Source organism: Schistocerca cancellata, chromosome 6 (assembly GCF_023864275.1).
Source record: "Schistocerca cancellata isolate TAMUIC-IGC-003103 chromosome 6, iqSchCanc2.1, whole genome shotgun sequence".
Classification (NCBI taxonomy): domain Eukaryota; kingdom Metazoa; phylum Arthropoda; class Insecta; order Orthoptera; family Acrididae; genus Schistocerca; species Schistocerca cancellata.
Window position 1 is genome coordinate 546,460,931 of NC_064631.1, and position 21,457 is coordinate 546,482,387.

The following is a 21,457-nucleotide window of genomic DNA, read 5'->3' on the forward strand; positions in this document are numbered from 1 at the left end:
AAGTTTTCAAACTGTGTTGATTAAAACTACTGCGTACAAAACAGCAAACTAAGGATCTGATGTATAAACTCTGAAAAGAGATACAAAAAGCTGTAGCACAAAGTACAATAGCAATATTTACTTGTAACTACTAACAGTAAGAATGAAACACTGTATCCCTTATGTAAAATTACTTCTAAAATAGAATATTTATGACACTAGTTCATTTAAGAAATTGATATATCCTTCAGAAGACACCTAATGTACATATGAAAAGTGTGCATGTGCAATACTAATAGAATCAACCTGTGGGTCAGAAACCTACTAAGTTGTTCTTTGAATTTTGTTTTGGATATTGTTTTCTAAAGCTTTGCATTGTAATTCTGCCACACGAACACTAATTGTTACCTAAAAAGTAAATTGTTTACTTTTCTACTGCTCACTGACCACAGAGCTGCACTTCATGTGTTATTTTGTTTATGTTGGATCTGACTGCAGGACGGCCAGCGCAGAGCAGTGCTGTGCGGTCTCACTCACTCCGCAGTTATCTCTCTTGCTCCTATGCTGACACACGGTCACATACAGGGTGCTGCACTACACTGCCTTGCGCCCGCAGAGCAAGGCCGCGCCCGCTGGGTGCTATTCTTGGATGAGCCTGAGTTAACCCATGACTGAGCAAAAAGGAATCTGACATGATGCCACAAATCTGTCCCCATAACCTGGCCAGAGAGAGACAGGAAGGGATTGAGATAATCATGGTACGTGGTTACTATCCCAAAGGTCATCATACGGTGACCAGTGTAATGGAGGAAAATGGGAGGGGAAGTGAGCGACAGATCTATAGCAGAGAAACTGCCATAAATGACACTGAAATGTGTAGGGGAACCATCATGAAGAAGGAACAGGTCATGGTCTGCAGGAAACTTTTCTATGAGTTGACCCAGGCTAAACAAGAAAGCACTGCCTCACAAGGGGTGATGGGCATTAAAATCCTGAAGGAAGAGGAAAGTAGGGGTAGTTGCTGAAGGAGGGTAGTTAGGAAAGCTGGCGTAGGTGGCCTGTCAAAGGAGGTACGGAATGCAAACCACAACTGCAGAGCCCAAGTGGATCCAGAAGGCAACCGCTTTCAATTTGGTACAACCAACGTGCAGATGCCACTGGATGCCCTGAAATGGCCAACACAGTTCTCACAGAAGGCATGGAACCCATGAAGGCTCAGTAAGCGAGCTTCAGTAAAGTGGCATTTCCGGATAACAACCCTAGCTGTGAGTAAAAGGAAATAAAGCATGCAATTCCAGAAAGTAATGGCAGTATTCTTTACAATTCCATTGAATAACCACGGAATGGGGATCCAAATGGGAGACAAACAGGCCAAAACTGGTCAAGCCACCGGTTCACCATCCATCACCAACAATTAAGGGGTTATGTACATAAACGAGGACTTTCTCAGGTTAATGAGACCTATGAAGGCACCAGCAATGCCATGACCCCAGACTTCTGTTTCTTCTTCTCCTCTTCCTCCTCTTTCATAGGTCAAGGAGGGCAGTGCATGGAGAAAGAGCAGGCTTCAGTGAGATCTGGAACCAAGAAAGGAGGAAACCTTGGGGTGCATGGACTGTGGGTCCTGTGGCTTATTTGTGACATCTAACTTCTGGTCTGAGAGACACAGTGGGGGAGGGGTTCCCATCACTGGCAGATGGCAGGTGCCAAAGGAGGAGGACACTTTTCTTCAGCCAGGAAGAGGGAGCAGCTTCCGGAGGGGAGCTCATCGGAGCCACATGGGGGGGGGGGGGGGGGGGGGAGCAGTGTTAAGGAGGGGAAAGGACAGAGGCCAATTTAGATGTCACAGACACAAAGTGAGCACTGTCATTTTCCTGGTGAATCTGAATGTAGGATAAATAATCAATTGACTTGTACTCCTGTATCATCTGCTCCTTCTTAAAAATCAGACAATCCAGCGAGCATGGAGAGTGACGATCATGATAATTAATACATGGGCAGCAGGACGCTGTGGCTACCCTCATGGAGTGGGTGTTCATACTCTCCACACAGAAGGTCTGCTGTACAGGGGAAGACATGCGCCCAAAACACGAACACCAAAAACATCTTATGGCTGGCAGGATGCATCGCTTCACGTCACATCAATAACATAAACCTTGACCTTCTCCAGGGTGGTATCTCCCCTCAGTCTTTGTAGGTGGAGGAGGGTGTCCTGGATATTCTGGACCACTTTATCTGCTAGGTAAAAGCATTGCAGAGAGTGAAAGGCACTCAGGAAATTGGAACAGACAAAGAAAATAGCACTCTAAACATGTCTCATCTGCTCCATTACACCACAAGGTAGTGTACAATTCCATGTCAAAGACAGTAAAGTACTGAGACAGTCTGATCTTGGGGACAAGACCAGGGAAAACAACAGAACAATCAACAGAGCCCCCTGGTTAGAACCATCTATAAATACAGCCACAGAGTCATAGCGCTCCATTAAAAATGTCATAAAATAATGTAATAATAATAATAATAATAATAATAATAATAATAATAATATTTATTCAACATCAATAATCAGATACAATCCCTAGAAATAATACAGTTTCAGGATATCATACAGATTATTCTTCTGAATACGTCAGTTTATAAATTACAATCTAAAGATTTTGTATTAATAAATTTTACATTTTGATGGATTTTACGTCTGGTAGTATACAATCACGATATTACAAATATTGTTTTTCTCAACATTATATTAGTTGCAGGTTGCTTAAAACTATGAGCTTGACATACTTATGAAGCACTTTTCATACAGATATAATACTTGTCTAGGGAATAAAAAGGATTTTCAATTAGAATTATTTTTAGCTGATCTTTTAATTTGTTAGTAGGAAGGGTTGTGAGACTTTTTGGTAGGGCATTGGTTAGCTTCAGCCCAGCATGAAGTGCATTTTTTTCATATAAAGCTGTTCTGTGGCTATTTACATGGTATCTGAACTTTTGCCTTGTATCATATTGGTGCAGGTCACAGTTGAAATTTGGATTTATTGTTTTCACAAGCAAATTAACTTCCAATATGTACACACCTATAATGGTAAGCACACCTAATTTTGGAAACAGATTCCGACATGATTCTCGAGGTTTGGCACCACAAATAATTCTGATAACTTTTTTCTGTAGTATTAATAATGTACTTAGGTTGGCTTGAGTTGTTGCACCCCATATTTCTACAGCATTGTTTTAGTTTGATGAGAATAGGGCATGATAAGCAGTTTTTAGTACACACATGTCCTTACAATATTTGCTAATCATATTTATAGCAAACACATTCTTCGACAGCTTACATGCTAAGGAATCAATATGCATGTCCCATTTGAGGCTGTCCTGGATTGTAATTCCCAAGAACTTTGTCCATTTTTCCTTTTTTACAATGGCATTTCCTATGGATAATTTCATGTCAAATTCTATTTGTTTCCTTGTCTTAAATTCCATCATTGCAGTCTTTGAAGCACTTACATTTAGATGGCTTTCATTAAAATACTGGACTATTTCATTACATGGTTATAATAGAAGGAAACATTCCACGTAGGAAAAATATACCTAAAAACAAAGATGATGTGACTTACCAAATGAAAGTGCTGGCAGGTCGACAGACACACAAACGAACACAAACACACACACAAAATTCAAGCTTTCGCAACAAACTGTTGCCTCATCAGGAAAGAGGGAACGTGTGTGTGTGTGTGTGTGTGTGTGTGTGTGTGTGTGTGTGTGTGTGTGTGTGTGTGTGTGTGTGTGTGTGTGCGCGCGCGCGAGCGCGAGTGTATACCCGTCCTTTTTTCCCCCTAAGGTAAGTCTTTCCGCTCCCGGGACAGGAATGACTCCTTACCCTCTCCCTTAAAACCCACATCCTTTCGTCTTTCCCTCTCCTTCCCTCTTTCCTGATGAGGCAACAGTTTGTTGCGAAAGCTTGAATTTTGTGTGTATGTTTGTGTTCGTTTGTGTGTCTGTCGACCTGCCAGCACTTTCATTTGGTAAGTCACATCATCTTTGTTTTTGACTATTTCATTAGTTACACTGTTGCACTGTACCTCCAGACTCTCATAGTCTTTGAGTTTACGCACTATTGATGTGTCATCTGCATACAATATTTTTGAACAGTTAGGAGAACAATACTGTATATCATTAACATAAATCAAGAAAAGAAGGGGTCCCAAGACAGAACCTTGAGGCACTCCATATTTGATATCTGTAATTTTAGATTTGTAAGACCCACTGTTTGTTTTAAGCAAGACAAATTGTTTTCTATTGCTCATATATGATTTTATTAGCTCATAGCCAGTTCCTCTGATACCCAGGTTCCACAGCTTGTCAAGTAATATGGTGATGTTGACACAATCAAAAGCTTTTTCTAGATCAAGGAACACTCCAGTTACGTACTCCTTGTTCTCTATGGCCATTATTATTTTGTCTATTAATTGTGCTGCTGCTACTGATGTTGACTTGAATTTCATAAAGCCATTCTGATTTTCAAATATTAAATTGTGTTGACTCAGGAATGTCACTAGTCTAGTATAAATAACATTCTCAACTACCTTAGCAAATGCAGGTAAGATTGAGATGGGGCGGTAGTTTTCAATTTTAGATTTATCACCTTTCTTGTGAATCAGGGTTACTTGTGCTGTCTTGAGAATATCTGGGAAACAACCTGATGCAATTACATCATTTACTGCTGTGTCCATGGCATCAGATATGTTGTCTATGCATCTTTTAAGTGTACTGATAGACAATCCATCATAGCCTGCTGATTTTGTATTTTTTAATGACATTATTATGTTTTTGACTTCCTTGTTATTGGTTGGGGCCAAGTATATGCGTTGTTTGATTGGAATGCCCCTATATCTATGATGAAGATTCTTAAAATGGTCATTGACATATTTTCCAACAGAAGAAAAGTACTCATTAAAAACATTTGCAATCTGACATTGACATTTCATGATATGCCCTTTATGGTTTATAGTAAAGTCACTTGTTGATCTGTCCTTACAATCCCTAAAGCTATTTATTACTTTCCAAACGGCTAAACCTCTGTTAGTAGAGTTTCTTAACATTGTGGCTACATATTTACTTTTAATTTCTAGCAGAAGATCTTTATAGTAATCCTGATAGTTCTTAAATTCTACCTTTAGTCTATTATTATTGTTATTATTTATCACTGCATATGGGAAAAGTCTAAGTTTCTCTCTTGCTGTTTTTACTTCACGATTTATCCAGTTATTTTTTGTATCTTTTTGCAGTCATTTACTGTAAAGGTCATTTCTGGACATGAGACATTGAAGCAGTAATAAAAATCTGATGAAAACTCACTGAAAGTAATGCTGTTTTTTTCACCCCATTGTAAGCTTTTTAGCAAACTGTTGAAATCTTTAACATTGTCGTCATTGGTCATTCTTTTTGTCACATACTGTTTCTCTTTTCTATTGACATGAAGATTTTCAGCTTCTATCAATACCTGTACTGCGTAGTGGTCAGAAATGGCAAGCTTCAGAACTGATGCACTGCATGTAAAGTGGGACATGTTAGTTATAATGTTGTCAATGCATGATTTTACACTATTGACCTCTCTAGTGGGCTCGTTTATCAGAAATGTTAAGTTAAATTGAGCTAGTATTAGCATCAGTTTTTTAGATACAGAGTCATTGGACAGCAAGTCAATGTTTGTATCTCCAGTTAGTATTATGTTAACCCAGCCATTTTTATTGCAGTGTTTACTGTCAATGTATTAAAAACCTATGCAGGAGGGCAACCTTCCATGCACTGCGCTTAATCTAGGACACCGGCAGTAACCACAGAGGCAAGCAGTTAAAACACTGCATTTCAGGTCTGAACTTGCTCCACTTGTCCACAAGGACAATTGGAGAAAAGGTGTTCCAAAAACAGACGAGCAACAGTGTGGTATGTAGGTGAATTTGGAGCAGTGAGAAACTTACATGACTGACTGGCCATGAGAAGGTTCTGCTGAATGGTGAGTGGCAATTCCACAGTGTCAGCACAGAAAGTGAGTACAAGGGCTGTTCCTAAGGCACTCATGCCCAGCCTAATCCCTACACGTGGACAATGTCAGTAATCTTCTGGTAAGAAGGTCTCACTGATCCATACATTTTGCACCCATAGTCTAGCTGCAACCATACAAAAGCTGGATGTAACTGGAGCAGACATGCCCTATGGGCTCCCCAAGGTCCGCAGCTAAAGTATTTTAAGACGTTCGATGCCTTCAGAGTTTTGGATTTCAGGTGTCTCAGATGAGGCCCAGGAACTTCACTGAATCTTTAAAATGCAAGATATATATATATATATATATTTCTAAAAAGAAAGATGATGAGACTTACCAAACAAAAGCGCTGGCAGGTCGATAGACACACAAACAAACACAAACATACACACAAAATTCTAGCTTTCGCAACCAACGGTTGCCTCGTCAGGAAAGTGTCTGTGTATATGCGGATGGATATGTGTGTGTGTGCGCGCGCGAGTGTATACCTGTCCTTTTTGCCCCCTAAGGTAAGTCTTTCCGCTCCCGGGATTGGAATGACTCCTTACCCTCTCACTTAAAACCCAAATCCTTTTGTCTTTCCCTCTCCTTCCCTCTTTCCTGACGAGGCAACCGTTGGTTGCGAACGCTCACCAGTTGGGGAGGTGGGAGGGGGCAGTTTGGAGTGGGGGTGCATCCGTGCAGAGAACTGAAAATCTGTCTTTACAGCCCACTTCTTTAAACTGACCACAGTAAGTTGTAGCTGATGAGTTGCTGTTGCAGTTTCTGGTCTCAAACTAATAATGATTCTACACAAGCAAAAAATACACAGCTTTCTCTTCACACCCTAAAACTAAAAACTTTAGCGCCAAATATCACTGAGAGGTCTTTAGTCACAGGACCTCAGCTCAAACCACTTCTAGAACTCATACATTCCAAATGAAGAACTGCTGTTAGGCATCTCTCCCACTGAATGACGAGATAGAATGGCTGGCAGCATACATTATTCTAAAATCTGAGTTATTATACTGAGTCCATCCTTGATTAAACTTGATCCAATTGTCCACTCCAGCTGCAGTCACCTAACTTCAGGCAGACAAACTATCCTTACACTGAGCTGTGGCAACAATGTTAACCAGAGAGTTGTGATTGTTATTGGGGCTTCATAAAAACTGTCTGCCATTTCCATCTGAATTTTGATTCTGATTGGATTATACTGCCATTTCAAGAAGTTTCTGCCATCTGGGAGGTAGTTGACACAGAACAGCAGATATGCATTTTTATGACAAGTTTTCTGTGCTGACGGAAACCAGCAGCACTGTGTCAACTGATTTGAGTTGCTTTTATAATCCTGTTTCAGCACAACTTTAAATGATAAAGATGGGATTGCTTAATCAATGCACATTTTTACTTGTTAACTGACACCTTAGTACATTGTTTGGAAAGTTTCTTAATTCAACACACATGGTGCTAGCTTATCAACTAAATAAAACAGGCTTTTGATTTGTGGAGAAAGCTCCAACAGTCACTATAAAGCATTATTTACTGTTAAAATTTCAATGGTTTTGAGTGCTTATGTGTATAAATCCATTTTTAAATGGCATTAAAACTTGAAAAAAAAAAAATTCTTACATATTGCAAATACAAGTTTCCTTCACCTGACTAACTTGTTAGCCGCATATTTCAACATTATTTGTTATGGTCTCATTAGAAATAAATAAATAAATAAATAAATAAATATACAGACCTTTACGACAGAACATAGTAATATCACTGGATCAGTTGTTTGAGAAACTGAACAAAGCCTTCATGCTCGCCAGACTTAAAACATCGTAACATTTAACTGTGGGGAAAATTTAACAGAAGGTCTACAATGAAGTCATGAAATGCCGTACAACACAGACTTCTGCTGCAATAAGTCCACAGGAAATTCAGTCGCAGAGCTGTCTGGCCAGAATAAGTTTATAACACGTATCAATACTCGAGGTCACCACCTTGTGCACCTGGTAAAACAGTCATGCTAGTAATACCTGACAAACTGTACCCCAAGTTACATGAAGGCCTTTTTGGTGTACTGTTATTAGTTTATCAAGTCCTAAGGGTTATGTTGCTGAAATGTTTTTCAGATGCTCTTTCCAATGCCACGGAGAAAGGTATATAGTTCCTTAAAAAAAGAGAAAGGAAGAAAACCAAACGAAGTCAGCAGAAGGTACGTCCCACTGCCCGAGTCATTAGGGATTCTTCCTGTTCCATTTACTTATGGAGTGCGGGAAGAATGGTTGTCTGAATGCCTCTTGTGTGCAGTAATCATTCTAATCTTATCCTCATGATACCCAAGTGATTCACAGGGTTGTAGTATATACCTAGAGTAATCATTTAAAGTCGATTCTTGAAACTTTGTTGATAGACTTTCTCGGGATAGTTTATACTTATCTTCAAAGTCTTCCTGTTTAGTTCCTTCAGCATCTCTGTGAAAGTCTTCTGTGGATTAAACAAATCTAAACATTCATGCTGCCTCCTGTGTGTGTGTGTGTGTGTGTGTGTGTGTGTGTGTGTGTGTGTGTGAGAGAGAGAGAGAGAGAGAGAGAGAGAGAGAGAGAGAGAGAGAGAGAGAGAGAGAAGGGGGGTGGAGGGGGAGATTACATACACCAAAAATGCTCCACAGTGTCCACTGTAACTTAGCGAAAACCGTATCTTGATATACTTTACTCATTCTGCATGTAATTTAGGTGGCCCTTCTGATACTGATAATTTAAAGTTATCACAGATGCTCTAGGTTTGCATTTACTCTTTTCGTAATAGTTTAAATTTCCTGACACTTGCTTATTTGAAACAATAGGTTTATTTTAAGAGAATTTGTGGGATCCAAAGACAATCAACATAAAGACAGAGATGTCACAGTTTTATATAGAGCTTTACATTTTTGAGTAAGCTCAATACAAGAGGAATATGGCAGGTGTCTCCATCATTGCCCACTATTAACTGTTTTGGCTATACCTCATCACTGGACAGTTCACCTTATTGAAATTTTTTTTTGTAACTGAGGTTTCTCCCATTCTTGTGATCGAAGCAGTTAAGTAAAGATTCATATATTCCTACACTGCAATACTCAAGTTCCCCGGTATGCCCATTGGGGCATGTAAAAATCTTATGGTAATAAAGAATCAGAATTTGTTCTACCTTTGTTAAACCTGAACCCAGCATTGCTTGCTCACCACTTATAATCAGCCACAGTGCCAAAATAGTTTAAGCAAAGCTGCAGCCACAGAAAATGTTACACCCCCCACCCCAATCATTTCATATATTTGCCCCTATTATATTTATTCAAAATTGTTTCCGCCTTGTCTATAGTTCACTGACTGACTGAATTCTGTTCCAACTTTTCATGACACTAAAAATTAGCTACCATCTAAAAACAAACACGCAAGAAAGTTTGAGTGTGACAAATTCTGAGACATCTTAAAATCTTTTTCGAAATTAGCTAAATTCTGTGCCACTTACCAGACCAACAACAGAACCATCTGCAACAGTTTGCGATACTCGTGCTCCAATTAGTTGTTTAGAGAGTCTATTAATTCGTTCTTGCAACAGTGTATTGAGGCGGTCCTTCTCAAGTAATTTACTCTCCATTTCCTGAACCACATCTTGAGATTTTGCTTTCTGAAATAAGGCAACAAAATATGAAGAGTTATTACAAGTGTCAAAAATAATACTGATTTTAAATAATACAGAATGTGCCAAAATATTCACACACCTCGAAAGAGGTCAATGTAATAGCATTGGAAATAATAGACTGAGTTAAGATAACCACTCATTCCATTACATTAAAGTCATCAGAACTCTTGTGACATGTTCTCTTAGCACATTATTTAAAATTATCTAAGTGTGGCATGCTGATGCTGCCAGGTGTCTAAATAATTACAAGTAATGGTAGCAGCTCACCACTCACTGATTAGTTGAGACGTGGAGTCACATGAACAAGACAGCTCTTGTAGGAATCCTCTTTTATGGTATCGTGATTAGCTACACACACACACACACACACACACACACACACACACACACACACACACACACACACCTCCACTATTAAGTGAGCTGAAACTGAAATTACTGTCACCAGAACGCTTTAGGCATGTATTAGTCATTTCTCATCAGAACACATAAATGATGGAACACTGCACAACAACATGATTATAGCGGAGTTTGGTATAGGCCTATACCGCACATTTTAAGCTAAATGGCACAATAAACCATCTTTGTCAGTACTGGTGTGTAGATAACCCAGATATTGTCACAGAAAATAACTCAGATGTGTTGTACTTAATTTGGGCTGTCATTTTGGAAGTGTAAGGACACTAGCATTCATAACCTTGATATAAATTTAGTACTATAATGTTTACATAACTCTTACCCTAAAATGCATATAATTTTGGCAGGCTGTTAATACTTCAAACAGAAGTATTTTTAAATATATTTTCCACCTTACCTCTAACTCATCCTTTAATTTAGCCAACTGGCAGGCATACCTCTTCAGCAGAGTGCCATTAGAAAGAACTTCATTGACATGAGGTTCATTTTTAATTTTCTTTGCTCTGGATGCAAAACTAAAAAACAAACAAATCAAGTTTCAAGACACAAATATTATTTCCTGACTTAATAATGAAAAGGTATTTTGTGAAAGTTACCACAGAAACTTTAATAACTTTTGTTCTTAATCTACATGATCCTCAGCTTGCCCTAGTTTCTCTCTGCAAAATTCGCAGATCACAAAGTGTAAAGTCACTGTCATTCTTTTAGTGTCCAAACAAACTTGAGGAAGGCTATTTATTCATATCATAAATGACAATAATTGAGAATTTATGAATTAGTACATATCCAAAAAACACTAGAAATTTATTTCATTAGCCACTCCTATATATATGGAGATTAAAGGACTAACACACACACACACACACACACACACACACACACACACACACACACAACAACCACCACCACCACCACCACCAGCAGCAGCAGCAGCAGCAGCATTCACAGTAAATTTGCACAAGGCACACTGAAGACAGTACTATTACAGTTGCACATACATTTGAATAAATAAATAAATAAATAAAAAAGGAAAAAACTTAGTAATTGAGTAAATGTTATACTACCAATAAAGATAAACATGCAGCTATTCAGCTTAAGTGAGTATGGAGTAGTATTTTTCAAATTAGAAGCTTTCTTTAATATAATAGCACAGCTGTACAAAGCAGCCTCTCATAGGCATTATTTGCATCCCTGGTAATTTTTGTTTTATGGGCTCTAGGCCATTGTCTGAATAACATTTCTTCTCTCAGTGCTAGAGAGAACATTAAAGGCAATAAATACTCATATAGCATTTCCAACTTAAAAATGCTCAGCCAATCAAACTGTTTATAAGTATTCTTGTAATTGTGCCATGAACCAACCATTACAAGACACCTCTTTGTCCTCCTAATTTAAGTGATTGTTTTATGTCTATACCTCTCCAACACTTAGAATGTGGCACCACTAAATAAATTTTTACTAAGAAAAGGATGAATTTATGTTTTATAATCTATACTAATTGTAAATGTAATTATCCTGTCACATGTATGATATCTGAGCAGGGGGGAGGGGGAAGAGGCGGGGGGGACAGAAGCTCTCGCTGCTAGGGGGAATCTGAACCACCGATGCAGATGAATGTCAAAGATATTGCACCTATAAACTCCGACCATAAAACACTGGCAGCCATCAATCTTGCCATGATTTTAAACAGTTAAAATATGCTCCTTGGTCTGTAGGAAATGGTCTAAGCGATTTTTTAATTTTGTGTATGAAGTCAGAGCCAGACGACTTAGGTAATGTACACAACTGCATCCTTCCCATTTAAATACGCAACAAGATGTCAAAGTGAGCATATTTTAATTCTCAGTTTAGACACAGTCCAGAAGTATGACTGACAGAGTCTTGGACAGTATCATAGTGGGAGATTTTGGCACAAAAAGTAGCATTGCCAAGTAGTAACAGATATGATTCTTTTTGAGACTGGGGTAGGCAGTTTGAGCAGGTTAGTGAATTTCAGTGAGCTGATCAAAGCATTAAGCTATTAAATATTCTTTTTGGTGGTAATAGTTACAGAAGTATAAAGAACTAAAACATGAAGAGACTCAAATACTGTTGCATTGGCTGAGTGAACAACAAACAGTCAACATGGAAGGGAATGCAGGTGAGATGTTTATGCAAATTATGGAACAAATAAAGGTCCTAAAACAGTAACAAGAGGAAACAAAACAAGAAATAAAACATGAATTGTCTGTATTAAGTGAGGAGGTACATAATCTGTCACCAGTAAAGATGTAGTACCCATGGCCTCTGGGTAGCTTCTTTGATTAGTAATCAAAGTGTCCTTAAGTTCTGGTTTCCAAACCTGCCACCAGTTAAATTTTGATTAATAATCAACATTGGCAGCCAAAGACTCCCGCAAAAGAAGTCAACCTCATTCTGCCAATGGCCTTGTCAAAGGGGCGGAGGAGCGGACAGACGTTCAGGGCACACTCTTGTCCTTGGGGTAGGAAACTGCCCCTAAAGGTGAAAGAATCGGCTATGATCAATAGCATGAGGATGCAGAAGCAATGATAACCACTGCATTAAAGACACATAACATGTATACACAGCACATGTGGCCTGTAATTGAAAAGTGTCATGATGATCTCTCCAATGCATACGCTCAATCTAGATGTAGTAGAGGTCAGTGAAGTGAAATGGATAGACGACGAGGGTTTCTGGTCAGATAGGTATAGAGTAGTTCAACAGCACTGGAAAATGGTATAACAAGGACTTGTTATGAATAGGAAGGTAGGACAGAGAGTGTGTTACTGTGAACAGTTCAGTGATAGGATTATTATTAGAATCGACTGCAAACCAACACCAATAATGATAGACGACGAGGGTTTCTGGTCAGATAGGTATAGAGTAGTTCAACAGCACTGGAAAATGGTATAACAAGGACTTGTTATGAATAGGAAGGTAGGACAGAGAGTGTGTTACTGCGAACAGTTCAGTGATAGGATTATTATTAGAATCGACTGCAAACCAACACCAATAATGGTAGCTCAGGCATACATGTCGACATCGCAAGCTGAAGATGAAGAGATAAAGAGAGTATACGAGGATTTTGAAAGGGTAATACAGTATGTAAAGGGCGATGAAAATTTAATAGTCATGGGGGCTGGAATGCAGTTGTAGTAGGGGAAGGAGTAGAAGAAAAGCTTACAGGAGAATATCGGCTTGGGACAAGGAATGAGAGAGGAGAAAAAGTAATTGAATTCTGTAATAAATTTCAGCTAATAATAGTGAATATTCTGTTCAAGAATCACAAGAGGAGGTGGTATACTTAGAAAAGGTCGGGTGATACAGGAAGATTTAGTTAGATTACATCATGATCACACAGAGATTCCGAAATCAGATACTGGATTGTAAGGCGTACCCAAGAGCAGATATAGACTCAGATCACAATATACTAGTGATGAAGAGTAGGCTGAAGTTTAAGAGATCGGTCAGGAAGAATAAATAGGCAAAGAAGTGGGATACGGAAGTACTAAGGAATGACGAGATATGGTTGAAGTTCTCTAAGGCTACAGATACAGCAATAAAGAATAGTCCAGTAGGCAGTAAAGTTGAAGTGGAATGGACATCTCTAAAGAGTGCCATCACAGAAGTTGGGAAGGAAAAAATAGGTACAAAGAAGGTAACTGCGAAGATACCATGGGTAACAGAAGAAATACTTCATTTGACTGATGAAAGGATGAAGTACAAAAATGTTCTGGGAAACTCAGGAATACAGAAATACAAGTTGCTGAGGAATGAAGTAAATAGGAAGTGCAGGGAAGCTAAGATGAAATGGCTGCAGGAAAAATGTGATGAATAATTGTCGGAAAGACAGGCTCAGCATACAGGAACATCAAAACAACTTTCAGTGACATTAAAAGCAGGGTTGATAATATTAAGAGTGCAATGGGAATTCCAATGTTAAATGCAGAGGAGAGTGTGGATAGGTGGCAAGAGCACACTGAAAGGCTCTATGAGGGTGAAGATTTGTCTGATATGATAGAAGAAGAAACAGGAGTCAATATAGAAGAGATACGTGATCCAGTATTAGAATCAGAATTGAAGAGAGCTTTGGACAACTTAAGATCAAGTAAAGCAGAAAGAGTAGAAAACTTTCCACCAGAATTTGTAAAATCTGTTGAGGGAAGTGGCAACAAAACGACTATTGACATTTGCATGTAGAATGTATGAGTCTGCCGACATACCATCTGACTTTTGGAAAAATATCATCCACACAATTCCAAAGACTGCAGGAACTGACAAGCACGAGAATTATCCCACAATCATCTCAGCAGTTGATCAGTTTGGTTTTAGGAAAGGTAAAGGCAGAAGGTAGGCAATTCTGACATTGCATTTGATAATGGAAGCAAGACTAAAGAAAACTAGAGACAGGTTCATAGGATTTGTCAACATGGAATAAGCATTCGACAATGTAAAATGGTTGAAGACATTTGAAATTCTGGGAAAAATAGGAGTAAGCTATACAGTGAGACAGGTAATATGCAATACGTACAAGAGCCAAGAGGGAATAATAAGAGTGGACAATAAACAATGAAGTGCTTGGATTAGAATGGATGTAAGACAGGGATGTAGTCTTTTGCCCCTACTGTTCAATCTGTACATCAAAGAAGCAATGATGGAAATAAAAGGAAGGTTCAGGAGTGGAATTAAAATACAAGGTGAAAGGATATCAATGATATGATTCGCTGATGACATTGCTACCATGAGTTAAAGTGAAGAAGAATTACATGATCTGCTGACTGGAGTGGATGGTCTATTGAGAGCAGAATAAGGATTGAGAGTAAATCGAAGAAAGACAAAAGAAATGAGAAGTAGCAGAAATGAGAACAATGAGAAACATAACATCAGGAATGGTGAAATATCTGAACATAAGCATGAATCAAATCAGAGAATTTTTCAGTTAGAGGCAAGACAGGGCAAATATGGGAAAGAAGTAGATGAAATGAAGGAGCAGGAAGATAAGTATTCTATATGGATTAAATAGCTAGCAAAAGAAAGCAAAAGAAACATACATAAATTAACAAAAGGGAACAAGCCTTAACACATGTTCAAAAATTCAAAGATCATGTGGATGGCAAAATTGGCAAGACTCAGAGGTGGGTCTGAGATAAGCTAAGGTCGATAATAAGATGCTTGACAGTATGAGAGTGACTCAGTGAGGTAAACCAACGAGTTTACCAGCAGCAATTGGTCCAATATTTCTAGCCTGCTTTCATTGTGTAAAATAGAAAGAAAGTATACAAGAACTAGTTTCATTTTCAGCAGATGAAATAGTTCACCAAAACAGAGAGAGACTGATAATCAAGGTATGGAAACCAGCCACTGCTACCAATGAAATTTGCTCAAAGTCTAGTAATTCACAAACCAATGCCACATGGTAGTACCATACAACAAGGTCAAATATTTAAGTTGGACGAGTTGCCTATGGACAATGTAAAATTAATCATTAAGAAATGAATGGAAAATATGGTGAAATTACTTGAGAAATAGTTTCATTAAATTACGAGGAAGTAGTTAGGTTACTTTGATCTGTACAGAGAGTAAAGATGTATACACTTGAGGAATCACAGTGTTAAGTAAAGTTACTCAAACAATAAGATAATGTGATGGGAATCACCATGATGAAAAATATTTTCTAATAACTACCAGACCACGACGGGATAGTTGTCACTATACTATAGAGGTTGGGAAACCAAGATCATACAAATGCAGTATAAAACAAATCGGAAAATGGTGTAGGAGACTTGAATGAAGCACTAGTTGTAACCATCAGGACATAAAATATATTTATAGCGGCCATCTTACATGTTAACTTGTTGTTGTAAGATCTGTATGTAATGTAGTGTAACTCTTATTTCATGGCGTGATGTTATGTATGTGAACAGTATAATTTGGAGTGAGTATCAAGCTGGGGGATGCAGTACACCATGTAGAATGACTGATAATTAATACGAGAGGATAACAGTGATTCTGTTGTTTGATAACTACAGTAACTGGAGAGATGTTTGTTATTCAGAATGAGTCATACAAATGAAAGTATTTATGAATCAGTGCCAAGCGATTTTAAGTATCATCATTGTGTGTAGCAAAGAAGGGAAAGGAACATGAATGAAGGAAAAGGATTAGTCAGGTTTAGGTAATGGGAAGAGTAACAGAAAAGTCACACAGAACCCCAGGTTAGGGCAAACTTCTGGATGGGACAAGAAGTAATGACCGACTGATGGCATCTACACCAGATGATATTTGAAAACCCGAGAACATAAACGTGGAAGACAGGGTAATAAGAAAGACATAGATTATTGGAGGGGGGAAAAAGAAAGAAAGAAAGAAAGAAAGAAAGAAAGAAAACCACTGTGGGGCAACCAATAAGAGAAGAAAGCTGGAAATGGTAGATAGGCGAGGGTGGGGGTTGAAATAGTGAGGTCACATACGTAAATAGGAGCAAGGAAAAGGAATAGTTACTGGAAAGAAAAGCTGAGACTACAGCAATTAAGGTAGTTTAGGCTAGGTTGGTGGCAAGAGCCAAACCCATGTTGTGAAGCTAGTTCCATCTACGCATTTCTAAGAAACTTGGGAAGGGTGGGAGGATCCAGATGGCATGTGTGGTGAAACAAGTACAAAGGTTACAACATTGAGCATGCTCTGGAACAGGATACTGTGTGTAGCCAGTATGCATTCTCAGTCTATGCACATTCATCATTACTAACAACCTGGTGGTAATCATACCAATGTAGAAGGCTAAGCAGTGTCCACTTAACAGTTTGTACAAGGCGTGTATTGTTTCACAGGTTGTAATGTATCAACTACAGTATTGAAGAAAGACATCGAAGCAATTCAGGACGGACAGATAGTTTTGTTATCGGTAGGTCCGAACAACACTTAAGTGTTACAGAGATGCTTTTGGAAGTCAAATGGGAATCCCTGGAGGAAAGGCGATGTACTTTTTGAGAAACACTAATGCGAAAATTTTAGAGAACAGGCATTTGAAGTTAACTGTTGAACAATTCTACTGCTGCCAACATACATCACATGTAAGGACCATGAAGATAAGATACGAGAAATTCGAGCTCATATGGAGGCATACTGACAGTCATTTTTTCCTCACTCTATTTGTGAGTGGAACAGGAGGGGAAACGACAAGTAGTGGTACAGGGTACACTCCGCCACACAACATACAGTGGCTTGCGGAGTATCAATGTAGATGTACAAAGGGCTTCACCTAAATTTGAAGTGAAAAAATCATGTCACCCCTAAGGTGACATCAATAAATTATTTATTTTACAATTAACATTCACATAAGAGATCACATGAATTGACATTAGGCAGGCAGACACCTGGATATTACATATAAGATGAGGCACATCACTAAGGGCAGCAAGGTTGATAGCTAATGTGGCCAGAAATTAGAGAGGTGTGTCATTTGCACAGGAAATGAGGGACTAAGTAGAATGTTTTAGAACAATCTTTGGATGGTAGATTTCCCGTGAGCCAACAAACATGCCGAACAACTGTGTTGAAGGGGACTCACCATACTGGTCTGATATATGGTATCTCGATATACCCTGAATGTTGGAAAATAGTCACTGTACTTCCAAATCCTTCAAGCTAAGAACTATTTGTTTTAATAAAATAGGAAAAAAAGGCAATGGACAGACAAGCTATAAAAGATGATAACACTTTGCACATGTCAATGGATGGGGGAGGGTTCAAAGCATTACCACAGCTGTGCTGTTGTTTGTTTGCAGTAACATGGTGACTACACCACAAAAGAAATCTTTGTGCATGTTGGAATTCACACAAAGTCAGTGTTCATGTACAATGTGCATTCCAGCATCGATTCAGCACCTCTGGACAAGCAGATTTATGACTGGCATACAAAATTCTTGGAAGCTGGTTGCATAAGCAAAGGGAAGAGAGAGAAGATGAGCAAGCTAGGAATTTCGACTTCCTCTATCAATGGTGTGTCATGTTCTGAAACGATGCCCACATCTGAAGCCTTAGGGCGGGTTCACACTGAGCGCGCCATGCCACGCTGCGCAAAACGGCTCTGCTTGCTCAGTGTGGACAGCGAACCGTGCTGCACCGCATTGTGCCACGCAGTTTTCTGGCTGTTGTCGGTACATCAAAGGAAGTGGAGCATTTGCACGCACTCAGTTTAGACGAGGCTTCGTCTCATTCCATCTTCAGACCATGCGCGCACTCCAACTGGAACACAGTGCACACCTCAGAGCAGCGCGGCTGGGGCGCGGACGGCGCACTCCTCTCTGTTAACAGCTGTGCACAGGGTGCAACAGTACAGCGCAGCACACCACGGTCAGTGTGGACCTGCCTTTACAAGTTGCAGTTACTGCAGCAGTTGAATCACAGCAAACATAACAGCAGTTGCGAATTTTGCACTTCTGTTCTCCAGGATGTGGCAGAGGCCATGTTTTTTGAATAACTCATCTTTTTGGACAAACTAAAGTTTCACCTTTCGCATGTAGTGAACTGCCATTATGTAAGAATTTGAGGGTTCCAAAATCCTGGTGTCATCGTTGAAAATGAAGGAGACTCCTTGAAACTTAATGTGTTTTTTACTGTTTTTGTTCACAAAGTTTAAATGCCTTTTCTTTTTGCAGGGAAAACTGACAGGAATCTCATACCAGGACATGTTGGAAACTGGGTGTTTCCTCTACTTCGGGAAGTGTCCAATGATTTAATTTTTATGCATGACAATACCCCACTCACTTTTACGTTGACGTGCAGCATTATCTGAACATCATCATCCTACAATGTTGGATTGGAAGAGATGGGCAACAAGATCTTGTACAATGCTTTTGTCCTCCCAGGTTACCAGATCTCACACCTTACTAGTTTCTTTCTGTGAGGGTACATAAAAGACAGTCTTTGTCCCACCAATGCCAGCTACTCTACAAGAGCTGAGAAGTCAAATTGTTGAAGCTGTCAGTTCAATAAACATGGACTATTGATCTGTGTGTGGAATGAAATAGACTAGTGTTTCAATGTTTCTCAAGCAACACATGGCACGTCCATGTTGTAAATGGTATAGTGTCTGGACGAAAATATAGCTTTGAACCTTCCTCTATCAAGTGACGTGCACAAGGCGTTTTCTGCCATTCATAGTTTGTCTATAATAAACAACTGAAATATGTTCCTTCTTTTTGAATCATCCCGTATATGAATGCTCCACTGAAAACATTCATTTCTGAATTAGTACCTACTTTTCAATGTACTAATTCTTTTCGGACATTGCTCCAAGTGTCTGAAACAGCATTTGAATAGCAACAAGTTATTATTTCTCACCAATTATGTGAAAGTAGTGTGTTGTGTACGAAGAGACTACAGGCGACGTATGCAGTTACAGTTTCTGATTGTGACAATCTTTATAATGATGATAGCTCTACATTCCCAAGTCATAAAGCTGTTTCAACATAATGGGTGAAAGATTCCAGAAGATGGCTTTTGTCTTTACTGTTCAGTCACACAGATGGTTGGTTGTGTACATGTTCAAAGTATTTAAGTCCCGATCTCTTGTCCAGTTTTGTAATGTCCAGGAGAGCAACTGACTTTTTTTTAGAATCTTTGTTTTAAGTCCTGCATGGCAGCGCAAAGCTCATTATATACTATTTCGCAGTTTTTATAAAATTTCTATAAGACATTTTCTAAATTCAAAGAGCTTGTGATGGTTTGCTTCGGTTTTATAAATGGCTAACAAATGGATAATTCCTTTCTGTAGTGAGTATTTGTTTCTTGCTAAAGATAATGATGAACAAGATTGAAAAAAGTATCTTTAGTAGTGCACAAGGGAAGGTGTTCACCAGATACAGCTGTCTTCTGTGTGCTCTTGCCAAGAAAGAATAGGTACCAAACTCGACTAATTATTAATCCCGTGCTAATGTGAGATTTAGTTTCAAGGATTACAATGCATCTATCAATGAAAACTGACCTTTTTATTTGTGGCTATCCTCCTCCTTCCCAAGCCATGTCATTTTATTAGAGTTTAATAATTAATAGTAACAAGTGCGAAAGAGCAGTGTTATCCTCCAGTTTACAATATACAGAATGCTAATATGGCTGGGTTTGAGGTGCTGTGGTATCCTCAAATTAAGATTGTCGTTGGCATGCACCCTGTCCTGACTAATTAATAATGAGCACCTATGCACTTGAGTAACTGGACATTGACATCCTACTGATACAAATATTGTCCCTTAAGGGTTAGGTTTCATTTGAAGAAAAGCATTCTTTCAGTTACAGTGATAAGGTGTAATTAATAAATACTGGCACACGTTCTGTTGCCTTTAGTGTGATGTAGAGGGTAGCATAACTATCTGGTGTGCTGTGGGTTGCCGGTTCCAACCCAACCAAAAGCAATTACTGTATTTGTTTTGTATTTATTATTACTATATGGCTCTCAAAATACCTTATGTTGGGATATCTGGAATATTTGATGGTTATATAAATAAATATTAGCTTTCTGGAACATTCATCGTTTGCATAACAACTGAACTTTACGTCCAGGAGATTAGTTCTGTTCTGGCTGGAGGTTGGTGTCAGTAATACATGTGCTTTCAGCAATAAGTGTTGTGCTTGATTGATGACCCTGCCATCAGATTTGGGCTTGATTGTGTTGTCAATTTGACAATATTTTCAACACCCCAACAAGCCTGCTACCTTTCAAGGTGGCTCTCCCCTTTAATCAGTCCATGCATGACACCCGTATGTTCCAAAAAGTCGTGAAAATCTGATGTTTCAGGGATTATATATTAGGTTCTATTGATCACTTGTAAACCTACTGGAAGAAGCAGCACACTAGCTATCTTACTGTATAGGGCCAAAATTTAAACATTATACACTTCCTCCAGCCCAGGCAAATTGAGCAAATTGGTTGGTTCTTTTGCATTACACAGTGTGTCTCAGTTCTGTTACAGCTGTTTGTGCGAAATCCCAATCTGCAATGCTATCTCACTGCGAGTTGTAACATTATGATCCTTGAAGTTTCAACAACAGCTGTGCAGAAGGCTAATGTGCTAGCTTCACTGCAGCAGGCACCCTGGCACGAATGTAACAGTATGTGTTAAACACTTGTTGAACAAATTCGGGTGGAGCAGTGAGGCAACAAGTTTTTTTGAGTCCTCCTGCATTTGTGGGTGAGAATTCGTCAAATTTGATCCAAATATCGAGAGAGAGGTTCCTGATCAGTCCTTCACGACAATGCCCCAGCCCATAAACTGAAGTTTGTGTGCAAGTTTTTGGCCAGCAAATGGATCACAGTCCTGGATCATCTGCCACATTCGCCGGCTTGGCCCAGCTGACTTCTGGTTG

The 21,457-nt window shown here is 39.0% G+C and overlaps 1 protein-coding gene across 1 annotated transcript in view; it reads right to left on the reverse strand.

The window, feature by feature from the left end:
• Window positions 1–21,457, reverse strand: part of LOC126190741 (uncharacterized) — a 261,362-nt gene that overhangs the window by 139,005 nt on the left and 100,900 nt on the right. The window contains exons 7-8 of the mRNA XM_049931235.1: window positions 10,491–10,608; window positions 9,503–9,661 (exon numbers count right to left, since the gene is read on the reverse strand). Coding sequence (XP_049787192.1) covers window positions 9,503–9,661; window positions 10,491–10,608 — 277 coding nt within the window. The remainder of the gene's footprint in view (window positions 1–9,502; window positions 9,662–10,490; window positions 10,609–21,457) is intronic.